We start from the raw sequence: 22,687 nt of genomic DNA, 5'->3' as shown, positions 1-22,687 counted from the left end.
AGCAAAACACTTGGGAATGCTCTGCCTGCAATAGTAGCAATTGCTTTCATGTATTTAAAACTTAAATTTTACACATTTGGGTTTTTTTGGTTTTTCTTTAACTTTTATAGACCAGATTTACTTTCTATGCACTAATGTAATGCCATCTGAGTTCTTTTATTAATCTTTGACTACCTGGGGAAATTGTTAGACTTTTGTAACCAAAACTTGGGAATAAAACTATTTCGATTAAACTTTTAATAAATGCTCTTAGTTGAGAACTGTATTTGTCTTCTGACTGCTTATTTCTTTAAGCAACTTTCACAGCTGTCCTTAACTCCTTCCTCACTGTCCTGCAATGCTGGTGGTGTTTATACAGAAGTGTGACAGCACACTGCTGTGATGGAGCCAGCTCTGAAGGCAGAAAACTGGCTGGAGTATTGCATTTATGAATGTTTCCTTTTTAGTCAATGAATGCTTTGGTAATCCAGAGGGCTTTAAATACACAGAAATATTCTAGAGATGTATATGGCAAGGTGCTGGGGGACAAATGGGACAAAGGCTAGTTGGTCTTCATAGGGAAGTGGACCTGTGCAGTCACAGCTGATGTCACCAAGTTAACTTCTTGTTCAGTGTTGGTTCCCAAGGTGGATAGTTCAGGCTGGAATAAAATGGATTCTGCTCAGAAAATGCCCAGAGGCATTTTAATTATATCTCAGATCAGCTTGTGCAAGGCTAGTAACAGGAATCACTTATTTTACTGAAATTGCAGGTGAAAGACTAATTCACATTCTGCATGTAGCTGTCTCAGTATATTTTGAAAAATTGACAAATTTTGAAAAATTATTTCTGTAAATACATATTTTAGATTTGGTCAAGATAAACCATGTAGAGACAAATTAAACTTTGTACTGTACAGGGATATTCTTTTCCTCATTAGTGCTAAATGATTATCTGTTTAAGAACCATGTAAATTCAGTCTGGATGATGAGTACAACCCACCTGGTTTTAATTTATATTAGTTCCATGTTTATGTAGTGCCCAGAGGGAGCCTGGGGGGTGGAGTATGCGGTGGGAGGGCTGATAAACTGCCTCCCCAGCAGCACCCTGAGGGACCCTGAGCACCTCTGAGGTCCAGCTCAAAGCACCTGCTTCATCCAAAGCTCCTTTTCTACAACAGCTTCTCTCTCACACATTTCACTGCAAGTTGTAAATTCCTGACAGTATTAACACCTTTGAATTTATTATTTTCAATAATTTCAAAAATTTTCAGGTCATTTGACTGCACCAAGTAGTACTTCCTGTCTAGGAGTTTAGTTTTCTGAAATTGCAAATATTAAACAATAGCCAAACCATAAGCTAAACAGAGGAATAAACTGTGACTGTGGAAAGTGAGAGTGGGCAAAATTATTCTTCCTCTTGAAATGCTCCTCCTGCTTACCAGGGAGAGGCCTGAAACTGCTTCACTGCAGGAGGAAGAAGAGGGCACCTGGGGTGCAAAAGAGCTGAAGAAAACCCTGGCAGATACCAAAACTGTACTGGCTTCCAAGGTACAGACGCTGTGGTTTTTCAGCCTTTTCTGAGTCCTCTTTAGTCCCTTCAGATTATTTCTGCATTGTACATCAATTACGTAATTGCCTGCTCTTTTAAAAATCAGGTTACTTTCCCTGGCTGCCTATCACTAATTCTTTAATCCTTTTATGTTTCAAATATTTACACAACATAATTCAAAGCTACCAGCTTCTCTGCACTGGCAAGGTGACAGCTGAACCCATATTCTCCTTGAAAGATGCTGAGTGACGTGCTGAGGAAAGCTGGTGAGGAATCAGAGTGGGATACCCTGGTGAAGGGTCTGTGGCCTGTGCGTGGGGGTCGGTGGGGCAGCAGCAGAGTGCACACAGGGTGTCAACCAAGGAACTGGTTTTGCTTATTTCTTCCTTTAAAAAAGCAAAACAAGTTGGAAGGTACCTAAGCTTTTATTGGTGAATCATCCCCATGGGCCAAAGTGCATGATTTTAAGGTTTGCCCTCAGCGTGCTGAGGTGCTTGCTAAGGCTTTCTCCTGGCTCTTCTCAGTGAAGCAGTCCAGAACCCTGGGCATCCCCCTGCAAGGGCATCTGCTAGCTCAGGCCCAGCACAAACTCTAGTCCGTGGGTTAATATGCTAATTTTTTTGCATTACATAGTCACTGGAAATAAGCAGAGCCAGCTCACTCCTAACTCAGGGCCCTGCCTGCCCTGCCAGCATCAGTCACAGTCACATTTTCCCTTTCAGCCCAGCAAAATCTGGATTATTTAGTACAAAGGGAAGAGCCACAGCATTTCCCCACCCCAGGTCCCTATTCTGCACAGCTCAGCACAGCTGGCGAAAGCTGCTGACTCCAAACCTGCACAGAGATGGAAAGGCAAGAATAATGTCCCCTTCTGGAGGGGATTGATTGCAGGTAGGGTTGAAATTTAAAAGCAAGTTTCAGGTTCCTCTTATCTGCAGCCACCTGGACACATCTTAATCAAAATACCCATTTTTTCCTTTGATATATGTATATATATGCACATATACATGCACATCTATATATTACATATAACATATATATATGTATCTCTATAAATTAATAAGGTGCCTACTTAACTTTTTTTTATAATTGCAGTTGCCAGACTTCTTAAAAATCTGCAGTTCCTATTTTGAAGATGAATCCTAAGCTAATTCCTTAGTAAAGAAAGTGAAATGCCCCCAAATGAATGAATATTTAGTTATTGATAATTAGTTATTATTTTTACATATTATTGATGTTATTTGTTATATATAGTTGTTGTTATTATTAAATATTTCATTAATATTTAATAAATATTTAGTTTATAAGCTAGGCTGTGGTTCTGCTAATAGGACATGAATATTTTGGAGAAAGAGATGTAGGATTGTTGGTGTTTAGTTCTCTCTTTGTAAAACAAGTTCTTTAATAGCCTTTCCCAGAGGAAAAAAAGAAGGAATAGATGAATTTAAATGTAATTATAAGTTTGCTTGACTGATATTACTAGTAAGAGTAACTAATATCACCTAGCCTGCTGCTAAAGCACTTCTTTGGATGACAGTATCCTAACTCTTTAGAGAAGGAGGGGGTGTATATATGCGCCTAGGGAGTGGGAGAAGGAAAACCATCCTGAGCAGAGGTTCTGCACTACTGCAGTCACTTCCTTGTGAGGGGAATTCCTGCGGCTCATTTCTGGGCACGCATTCCCCAGATTGCTACACACGTGGCACAGCCGAGGAGAGCTGAGATCACAGCCTGTGACGCGACCACTCCGCTCCTGAACGGCCGCTTCCAGCTGGTGCCTGACGCCCACCACTGTCCACCAGCCAGCTCTGGGGCAATGCCACCAAGCTGGCCCTGTCACATGCCACCTGGCCAAAGTCTCCCGAGGTGCAGTGGGACAAGGACAAAACCTCGCTGAAGCGCCAGCTCAGCACTACCAGGCACAGCAGCCGTTCCACTTGTGACTCCAAAATCCCGTACACGTGTGACACAGGCCACCACCTGGTCACACGCGGCAATTTTCAAGTTAAACCACAGTAAATTGCAAGGGAAGAAACTGGTCACGAGGCTGTTGTCACCTCCCCTCTCCTCTTGCTTCCCTGTAAGGCAGAGTGAGCTCATTTCCCACCTGGCTCCATGCCTGCTCTTCAGTTAACCACATCAAGCACTAAGTCACTCGGAAAAAGAACGAACGGCGTGCGCTTATCAGTCCCCAGCGGTGCCTGACAATGACCCTCCTGGGTCATGAGCACCTTCACCCTTCACTTGTTCTGCCTCTGTCTCTCTCGCAGCCCAGGCCTTCGCTGAGCTGTGTTCCTCCCGGGAGCCCTCTGCAGCCCATTCGTGTGGCTCTGCTGACCCACTCCTGCAGCAGCAGGGGGGCACCCACTCTGTGGGGACACTCACTCTGTAGGGACACAGGGAAGCTGAGGGCATGGATATGCCTGTTCATGGCTGAGCACCCCAAGGAGACATCACAGGCCATCAAAATATCCAGTCTTAGATCTGCAAAGAGGTGAAGGAGGTGCAGCCTCCAGCTTTCAGGACAGAAAGTTTGCCACTACTGCTTCCCTTGGCACAGAGGTCAAGGCCCACGGGGGCATGGTGACCACACAATGATGAGTACGGAGTCAGAGATCCTCTGACGGGGATCCACACCAGTCTCCTCCCTCAGAGTTACACTTGAAGGGTTAAACCTGCACAGCGCTTTAGAAAGGAGACAAAAAGCACAATTTGTTTCCCCAAAGCAGCACTGTCATTAAAAAACCAGATCAAGAACCAATCCTGTTTTCTCTGCCCTTTATGTAATAGCAATTGCCAAGCAAGTCTCCCATCTCCCATCTGAATGCCTGGACACCACTAATTTTAGTCAAAGGAGGGGAAAGACACCTTTTATTTCTCAGTAGCCCCATGAAGTCAAGGCGAAAGATGGAAACAACACCCTGGAAGGACTCTGGGCAGCACTGGCCATGGTTTAATGGGAAGAGCTGAGAGCACCTTCTTGGTGGAAACAGTATCTCCAAGGGGACAGTAGATTCCTCCCTGCATCCACTAAATGACATCCTGAGATACTTGTCACTGGTTGAGGAAGACAACCTGGGAAGCATAATCATCAAAGCTGGTAACCCCTGAGTGTTTAAAACCACTGCACGTGAAGACTGTTAGTTAACAAAGTGCAAGGGCAGTGCACAACTGGGAGGCACAATGTGCTTGCCAAGGGCCAGCCAAGTGGGGGACTAAGACAAGCAGACACTGCTGCACCATTGCAAACATCCCAGCAGCACTGAGACCATCTAAGGTTGCATCTTTTAGTGTCTCCTAGCATAAAATGTCTTTCCATTTTTTTCTTGCTTTCATCTCTCAGGCAGAAATAAAGAAAAGATGAAGAAACTGCTCAGTTCAACTACCATATGAAATGAAAACTAGAGTAGGGAAGAAGCTGTCTTAAAAATCTGGGATAAGATAGAATGGTAGAGATTGGAGGAAAAAGTGCTGATCACCAGGCCTGTGTTCTGCAGGAGGGAAAAAGAGACATACACATTGAAGCAGGGAACACAAAGACACTTGGTATGTGCAGAAAGTTAGGTCAACCTCACCACACATCCTCCCTCACTGCTTGCCTGGTCACAGCAAGGATTACAGGACAACAAAGTGCCATTCATTACTGCACAGACAAGGAAAAGCAGACAGCTGTGTCAAGAGCAGGCTCCTCCAGTTCTGCCCTTCCCATCCTGTCAGCCCTAGCAAGGCCACAGGACCTGTGAGGGTCTAAGCTCACTTTGTCTTCATGTAAAAACCAAACCTTGGGCCTTGTAACAAATCCCCGGTGGTTAGAAACCAGATGGCACAAGGTGTCCCTCCTATCTGCCCATGCTACTTACAGCAGATTATTCAGCCTTTCTGTGCTTGGTTTTCTTAACAAAATGAATAGAACTGCTTAGAGCAATGATTTCTTTTCACGTTAAAAGTCATCTCAAACAAGAACTGTTCAACCAGCACAAAATATTGTGGCAAGTTCTGTTCTCATAAAACCAATACCTGAGGGACAGCCAGTCCTCGAACTTGTGCATATGCCAGGTTTTCCATTTCAGCAAATACGGACATCATTAACCTACATAGGTGAACAGAAGACACCCTGTCTTAACAAGGGAAGTCACCAGTGGCCAAAGACCCACTTCATGCTGAAACAGAAAAAGCAGTTAGTACAGAAGATCTGCTGGGAAGCCATGCATCCATGTGCTTCTGACTTCAATTTCCCCTGAAGTTAACTCCTCCCCCCTCCTTAGACCACAGCTGTGCATTATTAAATTGTTAAAGGTAAGAAATGCAGAAGTCCTCTCCTTCTGCTCTTCCTTTGACACTGGTGCAGCCCAGCTCAGTGGAATCACACTTTCATTTATGCTGCATGTGTGAGACCAGAAGCACTGAAATAAATTTAGCCTGGAAAGCTGAGGAAAGTGTTTCCTTTTGTAGCAGGGAGCAAGGTACTTGCCTTTAAAGGTACACATTATTGAAAGCTAAATAGTCCTGTCAAATGACCGCTGACAAGGACTAGGAAATGCAGTTTTGAGACTGCATAATCGGATTAAAAGTGAGAGGATGAAGGTATCAATAGGGCCTCCTTCCTAGGCCCTACAAACTAGATCTAAGTTTTTACAGATACCAGTGCATCAAACCCAAACATAATACAAACATAATGCAGTGAAGAAAGCATACAACTTTCTTGACTGGAAGTTCTGCCTCTTTGAATAGACAGATTAAGGATTTTTTTGGATTCACATAGTTGGAATTCCATAGGCACCATACCTAGACCCAAAATTACACCACAGAAAGCACACCTGCCTTTCTTATGCTGAACTTAAGGCTTGCAAGGTTGAAGTAAATCTTTGAGCCAACAAGGATTGAAGGAAAACAGGCCACAAATATAAAGGGGCACGTAGATGTTAGCTTTCCCAAGCCATTCTGGCATGAACCAACCTACAGATCACGTGTCTAAAGCTCTTCCACACAAGCCAGTGGCTGGTGACAGGGAAGTGCTTTCAGGTAGACGGATGATGTCCCAAACAAAGCTGCAAACTCTGCTCATCGTCCTGCTGCATGACAGAGTCTCTGTCAACAAAAAGGATTTGCTCTGACTCCTTTCTCTGGACAGAAAAGCAATCCTCACCCAGAGCAAATACGCCAGAGAAATTTCCAGAATCGTAATTCCAAAATGACAGATATCTATCTATCTATCTATCTATCTATCTATTTGGGTCATGGTTGGACTCGATGACCTTAAGGGTCTTTTCCAACCTGTAAGATCCTCCGATTTAACTGCAACAAAAAGTGTTCTGAAGCCAGAGGATATTCAGAAATGAGACCAGCACCAGAGACTGTTGCCCGACTCAAGCAAGGATTTGGTAGGTGCACAGCAACACCTTGAATCCATATATATTTCTGGCAAGCAACTGCTCAACTGCCCAGTTGACCCAATTGACTTGGATCTCGCTCAAATCAAAGTTCTATTCCTCTCAGTTGCAGGACCAGTGCTGATGACAAACCCTTGGGACCCACTCCTCCAGCCCCCAGCATTTCAGACAGAGCTTCACAGTGCCCGGGCTGAGGTCCATGGGGCAGGTTCCTGTATGTCCCCCACCCTCCTCAGCTCCCAGCCTTGTCCAGCTGCCTCCCCAGCTCTGTAGTGAATCTCAGCCCACCTTACGTGTGGGAACTGTGATCTGGTGAACTGGCAAGGCCCTGCTGAAAGCAAAGTGATAACCGAGTTCTTCAGGAAGTTACAAGCTAAGCTTTATTTATTTTAAAAGAGAAAAACAGCTTCAGGATGTGGTGTTTACATTCAGTCTCCTATGTAAATTTAAATATTCATGTGGCACATGTTTCCACAGCCAAGTGTTTCCTAGTGGCTGACACCAGCCAGTGCACAGTCACACTGCACAGCTATGAACACAAGTACTGAACTCAATGGAACACACTTTCCAGCTCCAATCCTCTTGTGAGCCATGGGCTTAGCATGGTAACACTTCTTACTCATTTCAGAAGAGCTAAACACTGTCCTTCACAAGATGCAGATTTTGACTATCTGAAGTCTTCCAAATGAGTGGAATTTTAAAAGCAGTTCTCCCGTCTCTCCATTTGCATCAGCAAAATCACAGGCTGTATTTAGGTTTCTGAGCATTTACTTTGTGCATTCATCATCTTCGTTCTATGCAATGACAATGCCACAGAACCCAGCTGGAACTGCTCTGGATCTGGCCAGCATGGGTGTCATCTGGGAAGAGGCTCAGGAGCACAGGGGATCTTGCCACAAAGTCTGGCAGGATCGGTGCCATTCTCTACAAAGGTGTTTTAACAAACTTTGTCTCCTCTTCAGAAAACTCTGCAGAAATCGGTCTTTGTGAAGCTGCTTTGTCTGAGGACATTTTCCCTGGGAAATACTCCCCAGCCTGAGGCCCAGCTTTTAGCTTCTCTGTCTTCCGGTGATTGGTTTTCACAAATCTTAGCAGGTTAACAATAGCAGCTGGGGTGATTCCAGGGATGCGGCTGACTGCACCAATCTGCACGTGGAGACAGGAACAAGTTAACCACCACCAAACCTACACACTGGAGCTAGTGAGAAATGAGATCAAGACCTGTGGGTATTCCTTTCCCTGATTCTTGCACCCCCACGCCCCTTGAGAAGACAGAAGGGATTTCACTGCTGCTCAGCCCTGCTGTGGCTGAATTTCTCACCGTCTGCGGGCGGTTTGAGTCCAGCTTCTCCCGCACCTCTGCGGAGAGTGAGGCATCAATGGCAAAGTAATCCAGGTCGTCTGGCAGCTGGAGCGCCTCGTCACGACGCACTTCTTCTATTTCCTGCTGCTGATTGACTACACACCACTCATAAGCAGCTGTGGTGATCAGGGGAACAAGAAAACCAGATATAAATAGATATTCATGTGAAATAAGTCACTTGCAAGAAGTCTTGGAAGCACAGTGAGCAATTCCACTGAGATGGTCAAAAGCTCCTAAGGAAATTTCCAGCCCCACAGACTATAGAGTCTAATTCGCGTCACTGCTTTGGAAGAAGTCATACTCTTTGATTTGTTACGGGAATTTAGATACATGGGTTGTTTGTATCTTCTCATCCCAACACAGGATGGTCTATTTGATGGGGCAGTAAAGAGGAAAAAAACCCAAAGAGTGATCTTACCCACCAAAGAGTGAAACACTGGTGCACAGAAAGGGCTGCAGCTTATGGTAAAAAGTTCACACTCTGATCAGAGCGTTTCATTTCTCTAAGCAGCAACATAAAACACACTAGGACAATTGCTCTCCCCTTACTGAACAAACCTATGCAGATCACCATGAGAGAGCCTAACCCTTGTACTCTACCTTCTATTTTCAATCTTTCTGCCAGTTCTTTCCACTGAGCAAGCTTGCCCAGGGGCTCTGGGACAGCCTTTGCCAGAATCTCCATGTTGGCATCTTGATATTGAAGGATATCAAAGGCACTGTGGAGAAGAAGAGTAAACATTTATGGTACAAAGGAGTCACACTTGTAAGGCAGACTAATGGCTGTTCCCAGCTCAAACTTATAAAGTACTTAGCATAAGCCAGAACAACTGCAGAGCCAAGCTCAATTCACTACTATCTCCTCTCAGTACACAGAAGAGCTGCTAAACTCTCGAAGAGAGACTCCTCCCATAAAATTACAGCAAGACAGAAGGGACAAGGACAAGGGTACCAAGGGAAACCTTTCACACAGACTCTGTCAGCCAGGTTTTAGTCACTGATTTAAAACAACAGAAAAGACGAGATAAAGTATGGGTAAGGGAAGTAAGGGCCTTTGTGTACAAGAACAGCTACCTCCTGACACCAGCCTGAAATCAACTGCTGCTTTACCAAGCTTTTAGCAAAGCTGCAACCTACTGCAAAACCGTCACGAGCTGGTGACTTGTGTAAGGATAGCAAGAAGTGTCTGGGCCAGTGGAGCACTCCCTTGCTTTGAGAGCACATGTCAGCAACAGCAAGCGTGGAATACTAAGAACACCAATACCATACTTATTCTACAGGCAAACATCAGATGTGTGTCCCCTGAAGGTGGTGAAGTAGGAACCTTGGAGTACTGCCAGCTTCAGGAAGGATGGACAAATGCTGTGAAACCATTAGCCAGATGTACTAAAGCAAGCATAGGTCAAACCAGAAAGCTCCAGCTGTAACCTTTACCTGACAGGTGACCTGCGACTGCTACTGATGGGAACTTCTGGTAGTAACTGGGACCATTTGGATATGCTGAACTGAAGTGATTTTAGTGTTGCAATCCCATCCTCTAATGCAGCTCTCATCTTAACTGCTTGTTCGTATCGCTGCTGTGACACACACCCAGCTTCTTCAAAGCCTGCAGAGACAGATGGTGTATGAGACAAAGGTCTACAGCCAGACAGGGCTGGTCACTGCAAGAGCTACCACAGCAAAGCACCTCTGTGGGTGAGCCTGGCGTCAGCGTTGTCCGGCCGCAGGGACATGCGGAACTCCACGCGGCTGGTGAACATCCGGTAGGGCTCGCTGGTGCCCAGCGTGGTGAGGTCATCGATCAGCACACCCACGTAGCCCTCGGTGCGGCTGACGGTGAATGGGGGCTTGCCACGAACCCGCAGACAAGCATTGATCCCAGCAATCACACCCTGCGCAGGCAGAACAAACCAAACACATCCATTGGTCTCCTCTTAGCAGAAACATCAGCACATCTGCCTCCACAAGCTCACATGCCCAACCATGCCCAGGAAAACGCAACAGTCTGTGCCAGTAATCCAGGCAGCTTCCGTCTTGCAGCATTATTGAGTGTCTGAAGGGCTTCTTGGCCCCTGCTGATGCGTCTGGAGACAATTCCCACGTTTTCAATTATACCCACTGCACAGTCTTCATGCTGAAACACTTAACAGGGCTTTCAATTACTTTTGTTACTGCACCCTTCATGATAACAACTGCAGATACTTGTACAGACACAAATAAAAATATCTTGAGCAAATCTGGAATTAGGGTGAGCAACAAACGTAAGAACATCTCATGAGCACAAAACAGGCCTAGCAAGACTTCACAAAGACCAAGGCAATATCCCTTTCTGAGTGCTGAATATATAACAGTCAAATTTGCCCACCTGAGCTGCAGCTTCTTCATAGCCTGTTGTGCCATTTATCTGGCCTGCAAAGAAGAGACGCTGAACAAGACGCGACTCGAGAGAAGTGGTCAGTTGTCGGGGGTCTAAAAAGTCATACTGTACCCCATAGCCTGTGACACACCACAAGACAGATGTTACAGGAGCGATTGTCAAGGCAATCAATGGAGCAGAACAGCTTATCAATTTTATTTATGATTCCCGAACAAACAAGGAAAAATCCCTGCATCCAAGAATTAGTTTGCTTTGTATTTCCTTTGTTTTGCTATGCTTTAAACAAAACCTGCTTTTCATTAACTAGTAAATAAATATGACCAATAGGTTTAAAACTATTCAGCTCCCTCACCTGGCTGTAGCATCTTAGCTTTTTCCAAGCCTGGGACGGATTTGATCACCTGCTCCTGGAGCTCAGGTGGCAGTGTCATGGACATGCCTTGGGGGTAAATGATGTTGGACTCCAAGCCTTCGGGCTCCAGCCACACCTGATGTTCTCGGTTTGGGAAGCGCAGCACCTTCGATTCAAGAGAGGGACAGTACCTGCAACAGTAAACAGCCATGAGCACAACCTGACATGGAGAAAATGTAACTTCCCAGAAGCAAAGCAGGAGAGACCCACAGCTCCAAAGAGACCGCCAGCTTGCCCCCTAGAGAGCCTTGTGTGATGCCACACTCACCGCGGGCCCCTGGTGGTCTCCCTGACGTGGTTGTTCAGGTGGAGGTTATCGCAGATAATTTGCTGGGCCTTCAGGTTAGTGCGAGTCAGGTAACAGGACAGCTGATCTTCTGGCTGGAAGAGGCCAAAGCTCGGCCTAAGTTAATGTGGTCACAACACCGTATCCTTACTGAACAATTCTGAGATCACCAAGACCTTTTCCATGATGGCCACCTTTCCCTCCTGGGATCAGCCAGCAGTGCGGTCATACCCACTGTACAGACTGAACACAAGCAATCAGAGAGCCTGAGCAACATGCCCAAAACCAGACTGAGAACAGGACAGAACTTGGGAATCCGGAATTCAAGTTCTATCCTATACGCTCTATTCCTAATTACAGGGTGGATATTCCCATTAAACCAGCATGTTATAGCACAGCATTCACACTGATCACAGGAAAAAAAAAGCTCTGGAGTTAGAAGAGTAAGTGCTGACCCTACAGCTAACAGCCACTTAAAGAGTTTAGTGAAGAAAAACCAAAAGAATCTCTTGGAGAGGAAAAAAAAAACAAACCTCAGAACTCTGCAATCAACATGAAAAATTCAAAGTTTGGAAAAAACCTCACCATGTAAAGTATTCCACTGATTTTCTGAAAAAGAGTCAAGAGACTCACATTCCAAATATGATAATCTAGCACCGTAACTCTTTATAAAAATGGTCAGTGAGTTATATATTAGTTAGCCAGGACTCTTGTGATTTTTTACAAAAATTTCATGATGAACTATGTTTAATTAGTTAAGGAAAAGTCTGACTGTGATTTTAGGTGGTTTTGATTTAGATCTGTGTTGGCTGAGTGTCAGTACAAAACCCAGAGAAATCATCTCACTGCACCTGCAGAAAGGAACACCATGGATCCATATCCCTTAGAGAATTTAATCAAAAGTTGAAGAACAAAATTCAATAAATAATTGTTTAATGGTTATCATATAACTACAGATGACTTAGATGCCATAGGACAAGAAAGATATCTTGAGAAAGTTAAGGAGTCAAAAGCCTATACACCCCAGAAAACTCAATTACTACATTGGAGGTGCAGTAAGGGAGCCACTTCATAGGCTTGTACACCCCAGAAAACGTAATCAACAGTAATTGTCTAACCAGGACAGCAAATTCAATAAAGCACTGTTTAGCTGGATAAAACCTGGGTTATCCATTACACAAAGACAGATGATATGCTCTGGTAGTAATAAAAGAAACAGCTATAAACACTTATACCATGATGCAGTAAATTGGGCAGACTTCCGGGAGCGTCTATAAAAAATCCTGGATGTCTGAAAATTGTTGTTTCTTTGAACATGTCTGTGGCGAATAAATTCCTGATACGTTCCCAATTTTGACTCAAAATTGTTATTAGGAATATTTGTCTAACAGCTTTTTGCTGTTAGACTTAAAACTCTTCGTTTCAAAACCTCTCCTACACGTACCAAGGACTTCAAGTGATACTATTTTTGCCCCATCCTGACTATAAAAGGTTATTGAAATTCCTATATCCTCTGGGGCAAATTAACTCCTGATACTTAATTCTGTGCCGCTTAATTACATTATGTAAAAATAGCCCATTTTCCAAGACTTTCTTCGGAAAATTGAACCTCTTCTGCTTTTACGTTACTGTTACCCTGCCACCTCTGAGTTCTGTGGCTAAATCCATCCTTTCTCTTTCCTAGTCAGTACTATTAATGATCTCTAATTTCAACATTTTAACCTTATTCCAGAGCTAAACTAAGAAGCAAGACACTGTCAATCTCCACAATACAGGTGTAATACTGGAAGATTTTGTAAAACCACCCATGTAACCAGCACATGAAGAATACTAGCACCAGTATCACATTTCACACCAGTCTGACCCCAGAAGGAAACTTAAGTTCTCAAGTTGAGAAGTGAAAGTAAAACAGTATTTGCTTTCAAAAGAACACAAGCAGCTTCTCCCTTGCATTGACAGTCCTCAGAAACGTAACACATCCAGTACAAATACACCCCAGCGGCCTTTCCCAGCCACCAGCTCCCTGGCTGATTACGAGCATGACATTCCCAGACCCACTCCCCACCTGGCTCTATGTGTACTGGATAGCTGCTATCCCACCTTGATCCACACAGCCTTGCTGAGGAAGCTGAAGGGCACAGGAGGGTTGTCAGCTGCACGCTCCTCCAGACCACTGAAGTCAATGGTATCCTTGGCAAGTCGGGGTGGTGTCCCGGTCTTCAGCCTGCCCACAGCAAATCCCAGTTTCTCCAGAGTGTGAGCCAGCCCGATGGCTGGCTGGTCCCCCAGCCGCCCTGCCGGGTGCATCTCCAGTCCGATGTGGATCATACCCCTCAGAAATGTACCGGTGGTCAGGATAACACTCCTGGCACATACTGTGCTCCCATCCCCTGAAACAGCAAGTTTTCAGAGATGTATACATTTTAGTATCAATAAAGATTGGGATTCTGGTGTTTCTGTCTAACTAGACTAACAGTGTTCACTGAGGGTTTATCTGTCTTCTGTTACAGAACAATACCAGCATTCCAGTAATAAAAGCACCAACGGTAATAACTACAATTAAGCAGCATGTAGTCATTTCTGTATATTTATTATTCCTAATCAAGTTACCCCTAACAAAGAAAACCCACTCCTGGAAAAAATCCATATCCAGGCCTTTACTTCAGAAAGCTTTTTTGTTAAAACAGCAAGGGGTAATGAAGTACAAGTCTGTTAATAACAGGACCCCATATTAATAACATTGAGGGCAGCATACACCGTTTACCAAATAAAATCTCAAAACACAGCATGGAATTCAGTATCACTAACCTGAAGAAAATGAACTTAGTTAATGTCCCAGTATACTACCAATCCAGGTATTATTGACATTGTATTACTTTGTATTACACATATTAACCTGGTTTAGTTCACACTTCGCCTAAACCAGCTCTACTGGCTAATTAATCTTTCTCACTAATGAATTAGAACTGTATAATTAATCTTCCTCATTGGTGAATCAGAAATATTTACCCCAAAGGCTGCTCCTAGTGTGGAGTAACGGAAGGCACGTAACTGAGCTACTAGCACATACCCAGAACAACTCCTGTGACTTGGCACTTCCCAGGACGGCCTGGTTCTGGTTCTGTCAAGAGAAGATCCTCCACAGATGCCTCACGAACTGTCAACAGTGGTGTGTTAAGGATTTCTTTCTGTCATGAAAGGAGTTACTGCAAAAATCTAGGAAGTTATGAGACATATGGGCAATCCCGAACCCTGCTGACTTCTGAAACATCTACTACTCGCTTCCATTCTTACCAGGTCATTTGGCAGACACTCAGTTATGGTACTGTCCTGATCTATCATGTAGAAGTTTTCATCCACATAAAATTTTAGCTCAAATAAACTACTTGGCCATGAAGCCTGACCTCTATCTAAAACACTGGAGAATTTTTTAAACTATGCTGAGCTCCAACAACTTACACTGCATCTAAGTACCAAACAATACGGCATCTAGGTTTGCTCGGTAAATAATGAAAAGCAAAACATAGCCCCTTCCTTCGTAAAGCTCAGCAGCGTATTCCGACACCCGGCAGTCCGCCCGCCGAGCCGCCCGGCGCAGCCCCCTCACCTGCATGTTCTCCTTGTACAGGCCGCGGTCGATCTGTGCGCGGAGGCCCCACACGGCCGGGCCCTTGCGGCGGTTCAGCACTTTGTAGTGAACGCCGGAGCGGTCACACACGCGGCCGCACAGCCCGTCCAGGGCGTCCACCTCCCGCATGAGGTGCCCCTTCCCGATGCCGCCGAAGGACGGGTTGCACGACATTTCCCCTGAGTAAGGGAGACAGGGACACCCTCAGCACAGCCGCCGCACAAAGTCTCCCGCGACCTCCCCGGCTCAGCGCCGCTCCCCACGCCGTAGAGACCCCGGGCACCCGCGGCGGTACCGATGGTGCCGATCCTGTGCGTGAGCAGCAGCGTGCGGGCCCCGCCGCGAGAGGCCGCCGCCGCCGCCTCCGTGCCCGCATGGCCCCCGCCGATCACCACCACGTCGTAGCGCGGCGCCGCCGCCGCCCCGACCTCGCTGCCCGCCTGGCGGTGCCCAGGGCGAGGCGCTGGGGGCAGCAGCAGCCGGCGGCAGCCGCTGCGCAGGAACATGGCGGCAGGGCCGGCCCTCCCGGCAGCCCGAGCAGGGGGCGGGAGCGCCGCCGCGGCTCCTCCGCCCCGGAGCGAAAGGCAGGGCCGGGCGGGAGCGGCGGGGCCGAGCGCCTCCCCGCGGCCGCCCGTCCTCTCGCCCCGCGCGGCTGGAAAAGCCGGGCCGTGCCGGTGCTCACGTGCCCTCGCCCCGCGGGCGGGAGGGAGGAGCCGCCCGGGAGCGGGAAAACGCTCCACGCGGATTGGAGGGAGGCTGCAGCCTGGCTGTTGCTGCCGGAGCTTTCTCGTGCCCGGCTGAACTCGGCAGCGCCGGGTAGCGCCTCGCCTCCGCCCCGCTCGCTGGGTTTCGTTTCTTAGGGGAGGCGCGCTGCCTGGAAGAGGAACTCGGCTGAAGCCAGAGGCGGGAACGCCGTCTCTCGCGGGGGCGCGCTCGCCGTGTTGCGGGTGCGGAGACGGAACGGCGGCCATGGACAGCGCGGGCGGCAGGGGAGCGCGGGCCAGGCGGGAGACGCGTCCCGCAGCTCCGCGGGGCCGGGGCGCGGGGAAGGGCGCAGCTCGCAGCCCCGCGCGGGGCCGCGTCGCGGGTGAATGCCCGAGCGGCGCCGCGACCCTCCGGGCCCCGCGGACGGACGGACCCCCCGCCCGGGGCGGCCGCCCGGCACGGCGAGCCCCCGCTGCCCGGGAGCTGCCCGCGGGCGCGGCGGCGGGCGGCGCAGAGGCGCTCCCCACCCCGCGGAGCAGAGCGCCGGCCGCCAGAGCCCCCGCGGCCCCGCGGAGCGTCCCGACGGTGCCCGACGGGGCACTCGCGGCCCCGGCCTGCCGCCCCCCGCCGGCGGTGGACGCCCTGCGACTCCGGGAGGTGCTGTCGCGGCTCAGCCTGACCCGCGGAGACGTGTCCGAGGCGGCGACTCTGGTGAACAGGGTGACCGCGCACCTGGTCCAGGCCATCCGCGGCAAGGACGGCTGCTTCAGTTCCATCGAGCGGCAGAGCGCCGGCAGCTACTACGAGCGCGTCAAGGTGGGTGTCGGGGCGCCGGCAGCGCTCTCCCGCCGGGCTGCGGCGGCAGCGGGCGGGCGGCTCGCGCGGGCGCGCCCTGCGCTGCTCCTGCCGCGCGAGAGCAGCTCTTAGCTGGCCCTTCCCGACGAGTTAAAACTAAGAACGACTCTGTAAAGTAACCACAATGCATTATAGAATGATCAGTAACCTGCTGAATGGTGTACTTATGTGCATTCAGTCAGAGACGCCACCTGAACAGGACTCGCGTTCAAGCCGCAGAAAGCCCTGTCCTTGCACAGCACACAGGTGAGCCTGGTCTAACAACAGGACCAGTCAGGAATAGCACTGCACCAGAAGCCGTGGGCCAGGTTTTATTTCCTGTTTTTTCTTCAAAAAGCAGGAGTTATGGATACAAGCTGAAAGAAGGAAAATTAAGATTAGATGTTAGAATTTTTTTACTGTGAGGGTGGTGAGACACTGGTACAGGGTGCCTGGGGAGATTGTGGATGCTCCAAACCTGGCAGTGTTCAAGGCCAGGTTGCATAAGGCCTTGAGCAACCTGATCTAGTGGAAGGTATCCCTGCCCAGGGCAGGGTGGATCAGGACTAGCTTTATCTCTAGGGTTTATTCCAACCTCTTCACCTTCTATGATTAACCAGTACCTTTTTTCCTAGTTCCAGCAGACTGAAACAAAGTTAAACATGGGGACACTTTATTTTTAACTCTCTAAAACCAGCTTCAGACCTAGCAATGCATTTTTTTTCCTTAGTTGATTCCTATCTGCAAAAGGACGACTGAATCCAACATTTATGCATTAATTATTCAGAACAGCTCAAGAATCTTAAAACTATCTTTAAAAATTAATAAGTTGGAGAGCTGGGAAGTAAGCTGCAAATTGCTATTTTCCACCCCAATGCGCGGTAATCTTGCAATACCACAGAAATAAACTCATATTTCACATCAGACATGATCAGTACACCAAGGTAGATAAAACCACAACTGGTATAAAAATCTCAGGTTTTATTCTCCTAAGTTGCAGGTTGACTGTTGTATTCTCATATTTGCAGATATCTGAACCAAATGAGTTTGACATTATGCTTGTAATGCCCGTTGAAAGGATTCAGCTGGACGAGTCTGATGATACTGGAGCTTATTATTATGTATCATTCAAAAGAACTCCAAAAGAAAAGGGTTTTTTGAAGTTTTTAGATGAAGATGGAAAATTATCAGCCTTTAAAATGCTTCAAACACTAAGAGAAATTATTAAACAGGAAGTAAAAAACATTAAAGGTTAGTATTGAGAGAGTAAGGTTCAAGCGGAAGTGCTAAAAATCCAGTTACATCGTGCATATGTGTTGCCCTATTGTTAAGAACACGTATTTTCCTGCCAGTCCTGTCTCTCTGTGCCAATGGAGCTGTCACCCCTGCTGTCCACAGTATCTCAAGTTTGCTCTTGTGTTAAGAATCACAAATACATCATAGCTGATCTTATTATGTTATTAACTCCACTATGCATATTTTCTGTATGAAAATAATAAACATTAAGAGTTCTATTGCATGTTTGGTATTTCCTACGTGACCTATACATCTTGCATCTTATCTGGAGTGTGCAAAGAGCCATTTGCTGAACTGGTAGCAAAACAAAGAGCTTTCTTTTATACAGTATCTAGTATTTTTTATTGATCAGTACAGAAAACATATCCCCTTTTAGGGTTATTTTTCCCCAAAATCTTCAGAAAGATTGTGGCCAAATCTGTTCACTGTGTGTTTTCAACAGGGAAGCAGTTCATTGAAAAACATTACTACATTTTGAATTCTTAGACAGTAAATCAAGCAAACACACTGTGTTCCCTATTTCAGAGAACTCCTCAACAGGCCTTCTCAATGTTTTATTTAACATCCATAGCCTGTAGGATAAAGAATGAGCGATTGAACCTAAGTATTGTTTCTGATTGCTCATGAGCTCTTTAATAAAAAATGTAACATTCTTCAAAAAAAGGTTTCATCTATCTAATCTATCTGTCTAACATGAAATATCACTTTCTTTGTTACTAGATGTGGAAGTCACTGTGGCAAGGAAAAAGGTTGGAAGCCCTGCAATAACTCTTCAGATCAAGAATCCTCCATCAGAAATATCAGTGGACATCATCTTGACTTTGGAGGCTCAGCATAGCTGGCCCCTCAGCACACAGGGTGGCCTCAAAATTGAACAATGGCTGGGAACAAAAGTCAAGAGAGATATGAGATTTAGATCACTTTATTTAGTAGCCAAGCAAAACAAAAGAGAAAAAGTTCTAAGAGGTATCTCAAATACGGACAATAATAACTTATGAAGTATCTTCTCTACAACTTGATCATTTACAAGTGCTATAGAAAGGGTATCCAGATCATGTTCAGTATTCTGCCTTCAAGATACCTTATCCTGGATAGATCCAGCTCAGACAACTGAAATCCCTCTTTAAAGCATCAGATCTGTGGTACTGCTTGTCCTGTACTGAAATGTAAATACAAACCCACCCTACCAGGCTGTACACTGATCATTAGTAAGAGCATTATATTAAATCCACTCCATCCAGACACCTGGCTATGGGCCTTCCCTTCTGCTAGCACTCTTACTTAATAGCAGCATGCACTCTTTTAAGGAAATTAGAAGTAAGTTGCTAAAAACGCAGGGAACACCCCTGTACATGTGACTACATCCACAAATCAGATACTTCTGCAGGAAGCAAACTGTTTCCTATCAAGATACATTATTTCTCACTGAACTCTGGTATGGCTACAACATTTTTTCTTCCAGACCACTGTCACATACATTAGTTTGCAGAAACATTCTGATGTATCACTGCATTATGGTAACTGATTATTTCAGCAAAAAGATTTCAAGCAATCTGGTATTTTTTAAATTAGCATGCCCATATTATCAAAAACCCAGTACAGCAGTACTGGTTTATCTGGCAATCTCTTCCTGTGCAAATTAAATGCAAAGAGTAACTGAGCCAAACAGGCAAGGGAAACAGCTGACTCACGCAAGGAAGACAAAAGTGATTGCTTGGTGTTAAAAACAGGGCATTGAGCTACGTTAGCCATTATTTTTGGAAGCACGAGCAGAAGAAGTGTTTTAGAACAGTCACCTTACCTGAAACAAATTCACAAACCTATTATTTGCACAAAGAAAACCCAGAGAACACAGTAAGAGTACAGACATTCAAAGGTAGTAGATTTCTATGAATAATACAGTTCCCTAAATCATGTTCAGCAAATCCAGGGAAGTTCAGAATTAAGCTTGAAGTAAATCCAAACATCCTTAGGAATTTAAAGCATTCAAATAATTAACTATATATTAGTTACATTCTAATTGTCTTTGTGAAGCAGCTGGGGAGTTCAGGAGGAACTAACTGCATTCACTGAATTAAGATTTTTTTTTTTAGTGGGTGCAAAAAAATTGCTGGTATTTAAGTCAATTACAAAACTGGGATTTCTTCCTAGCTACAGAAGCTGATGGTTAGTGCAGTGTAACCATTTAAGAGTCTTGTGCTTTACTTCAGGAAACACCTGGCGGCTCTCCTTCTCGCATATTGAAAAGGACATGATAAACAACCACGGCAACTCAAAGACATGTTGTGAATCCGATGGACCAAAGTGCTGTAGGTTGGTATTTCACAGGAATATTTTACTTTAAGCCTGTGTGAGCTGGGCTAGCACTGTCTAACACTGTTTCAGTTTAGCATTTAAGAATTTGATGTAAGAGTAATATAACACGAAGCAAGAATAAATCTTTTAGGCATAATTGTTCTACAGCAATGCAACACTGCATGTGCTTGCTGAATGTCTGACTTGCATTTACCTAACAAAAGGTGGAAACAATCACCTTGCTGGTTTACACTCCAGACTTGCCTTAGAATGGAAAAAGATGTGACTTGTTAAATTATCTTTTCCAAATTCAGTCCTGTTTAGAAAAAGCAGCTTAAAAAAGTGATGACTCCACTTTCTGAGCAAAATTACACTTCATATCAAGGTAATTTCTAAAATGATGGTGAGAGAACTACTGAATGAGATCAAGATGAATAAATGATTTTTCATTTCTGTAAGAACTGTCTTCCACATTTCTTCAACACAGAAGAACAAAACCCACATGAGGTACAAAACCTCCTTAACAAGTAAACTAAGAAGTTGGTTTGCCAATTACATCTTGTACTGAATCAAGAAAGTCACCACAGAATTAATGCATAATTGTGTTTAAATACTTGAACCACATACTTAGAACTATGGAGAAGGTACCTAATCCATTCTTATTTTCTTTAACAGGAAAGGTTGTCTTAAGCTGCTGAAGTACCTTCTAGAGCAACTTAAAATGAAACATCCAAAAGAATTGGAAAAATTCTGTTCATATCATGTCAAAACTGCTTTTTTCCACTCCTGTGTCACGTGGCCAAATGACTCAGAGTGGCACTTGGGAGACCTGGATCATTGCTTTCAGCAATGTCTGGAATTTTTTGTGGGTTGTCTGCAAAAGTCTCAGCTGACTCACTTTTTTATTCCCCAATACAACTTGCTCAGCCTAGAAGATAAAGCAAGACATCATTTCCTTTCAAGAAAAATAAGCCATGAATTGAACAATGGATTCCCAGTATTTCACGAGAATTATTAAGAACATTGTTCACAATAATATCATGTAGACTTGCATATTTAAAACAAAAAATTCTGCACCATAAACTACTCTTCAATAGTGTGGTACTACAAAAACCAAACCAGAATAAAATCAGGAACATGAAGACAAAAATGCATGCTTTGGCCACACTGCTTAGCCATAACTCTTAAAAGAAATGTTTTAAGTAATATTTATTTTGCCTATCCAAATGTAGATATCACCATCAAAATGTCTTCAAGGTATACTAAGAACATATAGAAGAATTCGGAATAGTTCATTTCCCATGTGTAATTTCTATATTTCCAAATACAAAGGCATCAATGACTGCATAACAGAAAAAATGACAATTTTATTTAAAACTAAGATGCAATACAGAATATCCAAAATACACTCCTGCTTTCAAAAGGAAAAAAGTCACTGGAGTTACTTCAACATTAACCAGAACAACTTCTCCAGATCACCTGTGTGGATGAAGATCTTTTGCAGAGGACAATCACAAGCAACAGTTAGCAGAGAGAGAATATTTTATCAGAGTAATATGAAGTTTCTGAAGTAACTTATCCTTTCTGAGTCTTCAGAATTGCTTTAGAAATCAGTCTTTTCACTGGGCTTTGAAGCAGTCGTTACCTAATAACGCTGCAACAGAGTAGATGTTATTGTGCCAATGAGCATTTATTTGTATGATGAATCATGTAGAAAGAAATGCATCTTTCAACCTGTATCAAAGAGGAAGACTCTTGATATAAAAGGTTATCAAAACCAAAATGCAGCATGAATTGGACACTCTTGAAATTGAAATTCATATCCATTTTTCTCAGGCTGAAGTAATGTGTGTGAGGAAAAAAAAAGTAGTTTTAATATTTCCTATTACTAAAATTGTGCAGGTGAGAAGTACACAGCATTTGGGAACTGCTGTGCTGCAAATAAATAGATCTTTTGCTTTGACTTATAGAAGCCATGGGAAGTCCATATTTTTAGCCTACTTTTTGAAGGCAAAATAACCTATTGGCTTGAATAATGCCCAGATTTACCTCAATTATGAGCAAATTAAGAGGGAAGAATATTTAGAGAGTAATTTTACTAAATTATTCTCATTTTTCTGAGTTTTGTTTATTAGTTTTTATTTAATCATATGACACATAAATAAGCACAAGTTCAGACCAAGCATTGAATGAAGGAATAACTCCTTCCCATATAAATTTCTAAGAGTAGAAAACATATCCCGTTATCACTGGGAGTCTGTGTGACAGAACCTGACATCCAAATGTAAAGTGTGAATCAACTTTACCTGGAAGAAATAAAAGCTGGCCTTTGAATGTATTCTTTTCTCCATGGCTTTGTTGACATTGCTGTAGTAAATTCTGGTTTTATCCCTTAAGCTAGAATATTACATCCACAAAAACAAGAGTACAAGCTGATTTTCTTCCCCAGTTAGCCACAAACACATACTTCTTGTCATACTCTCCTCCATTAGAAGAAAAGGCAGACCTCTCTCAAAAAATCTTGAGACACAAGTCTTAAAAATGACTTCCAATGTTATGTTTTTAAATAAG

The 22,687-nt window shown here is 44.7% G+C and overlaps 2 protein-coding genes across 2 annotated transcripts; one reads left to right on the top strand and one right to left on the bottom strand.

The window, feature by feature from the left end:
- Positions 1–7,277: 7,277 nt before the first annotated feature.
- On the bottom strand, positions 7,278–15,509 carry MTO1 (mitochondrial tRNA translation optimization 1). The gene is made up of 12 exons (XM_048297758.1): positions 15,282–15,509; positions 14,966–15,165; positions 14,429–14,546; positions 13,459–13,748; positions 11,341–11,453; positions 11,013–11,203; positions 10,649–10,779; positions 9,971–10,175; positions 9,718–9,889; positions 8,884–9,002; positions 8,242–8,399; positions 7,278–8,066 (listed from the first exon to the last, which is right to left on the bottom strand). The coding sequence occupies exons 1-12, from the start codon at positions 15,490–15,492 to the stop codon at positions 7,845–7,847; spliced, it is 2,130 nt and encodes a 709-aa protein (XP_048153715.1). The 5' UTR covers positions 15,493–15,509; the 3' UTR covers positions 7,278–7,844.
- Positions 15,510–15,646: 137 nt separating this feature from the next.
- CGAS (cyclic GMP-AMP synthase) lies at positions 15,647–22,454 on the top strand. The gene is made up of 5 exons (XM_048297760.1): positions 15,647–16,507; positions 17,554–17,776; positions 18,542–18,787; positions 20,032–20,134; positions 20,792–22,454. The coding sequence occupies exons 1-5, from the start codon at positions 15,956–15,958 to the stop codon at positions 21,132–21,134; spliced, it is 1,467 nt and encodes a 488-aa protein (XP_048153717.1). The 5' UTR covers positions 15,647–15,955; the 3' UTR covers positions 21,135–22,454.
- The last annotated feature ends 233 nt before the right edge of the window (positions 22,455–22,687 follow it).

This window comes from Corvus hawaiiensis, chromosome 3, assembly GCF_020740725.1.
Source record: "Corvus hawaiiensis isolate bCorHaw1 chromosome 3, bCorHaw1.pri.cur, whole genome shotgun sequence".
Taxonomy (NCBI): Eukaryota; Metazoa; Chordata; class Aves; order Passeriformes; family Corvidae; genus Corvus; species Corvus hawaiiensis.
This window is presented reverse-complemented; position numbering and strand designations above follow the sequence as displayed.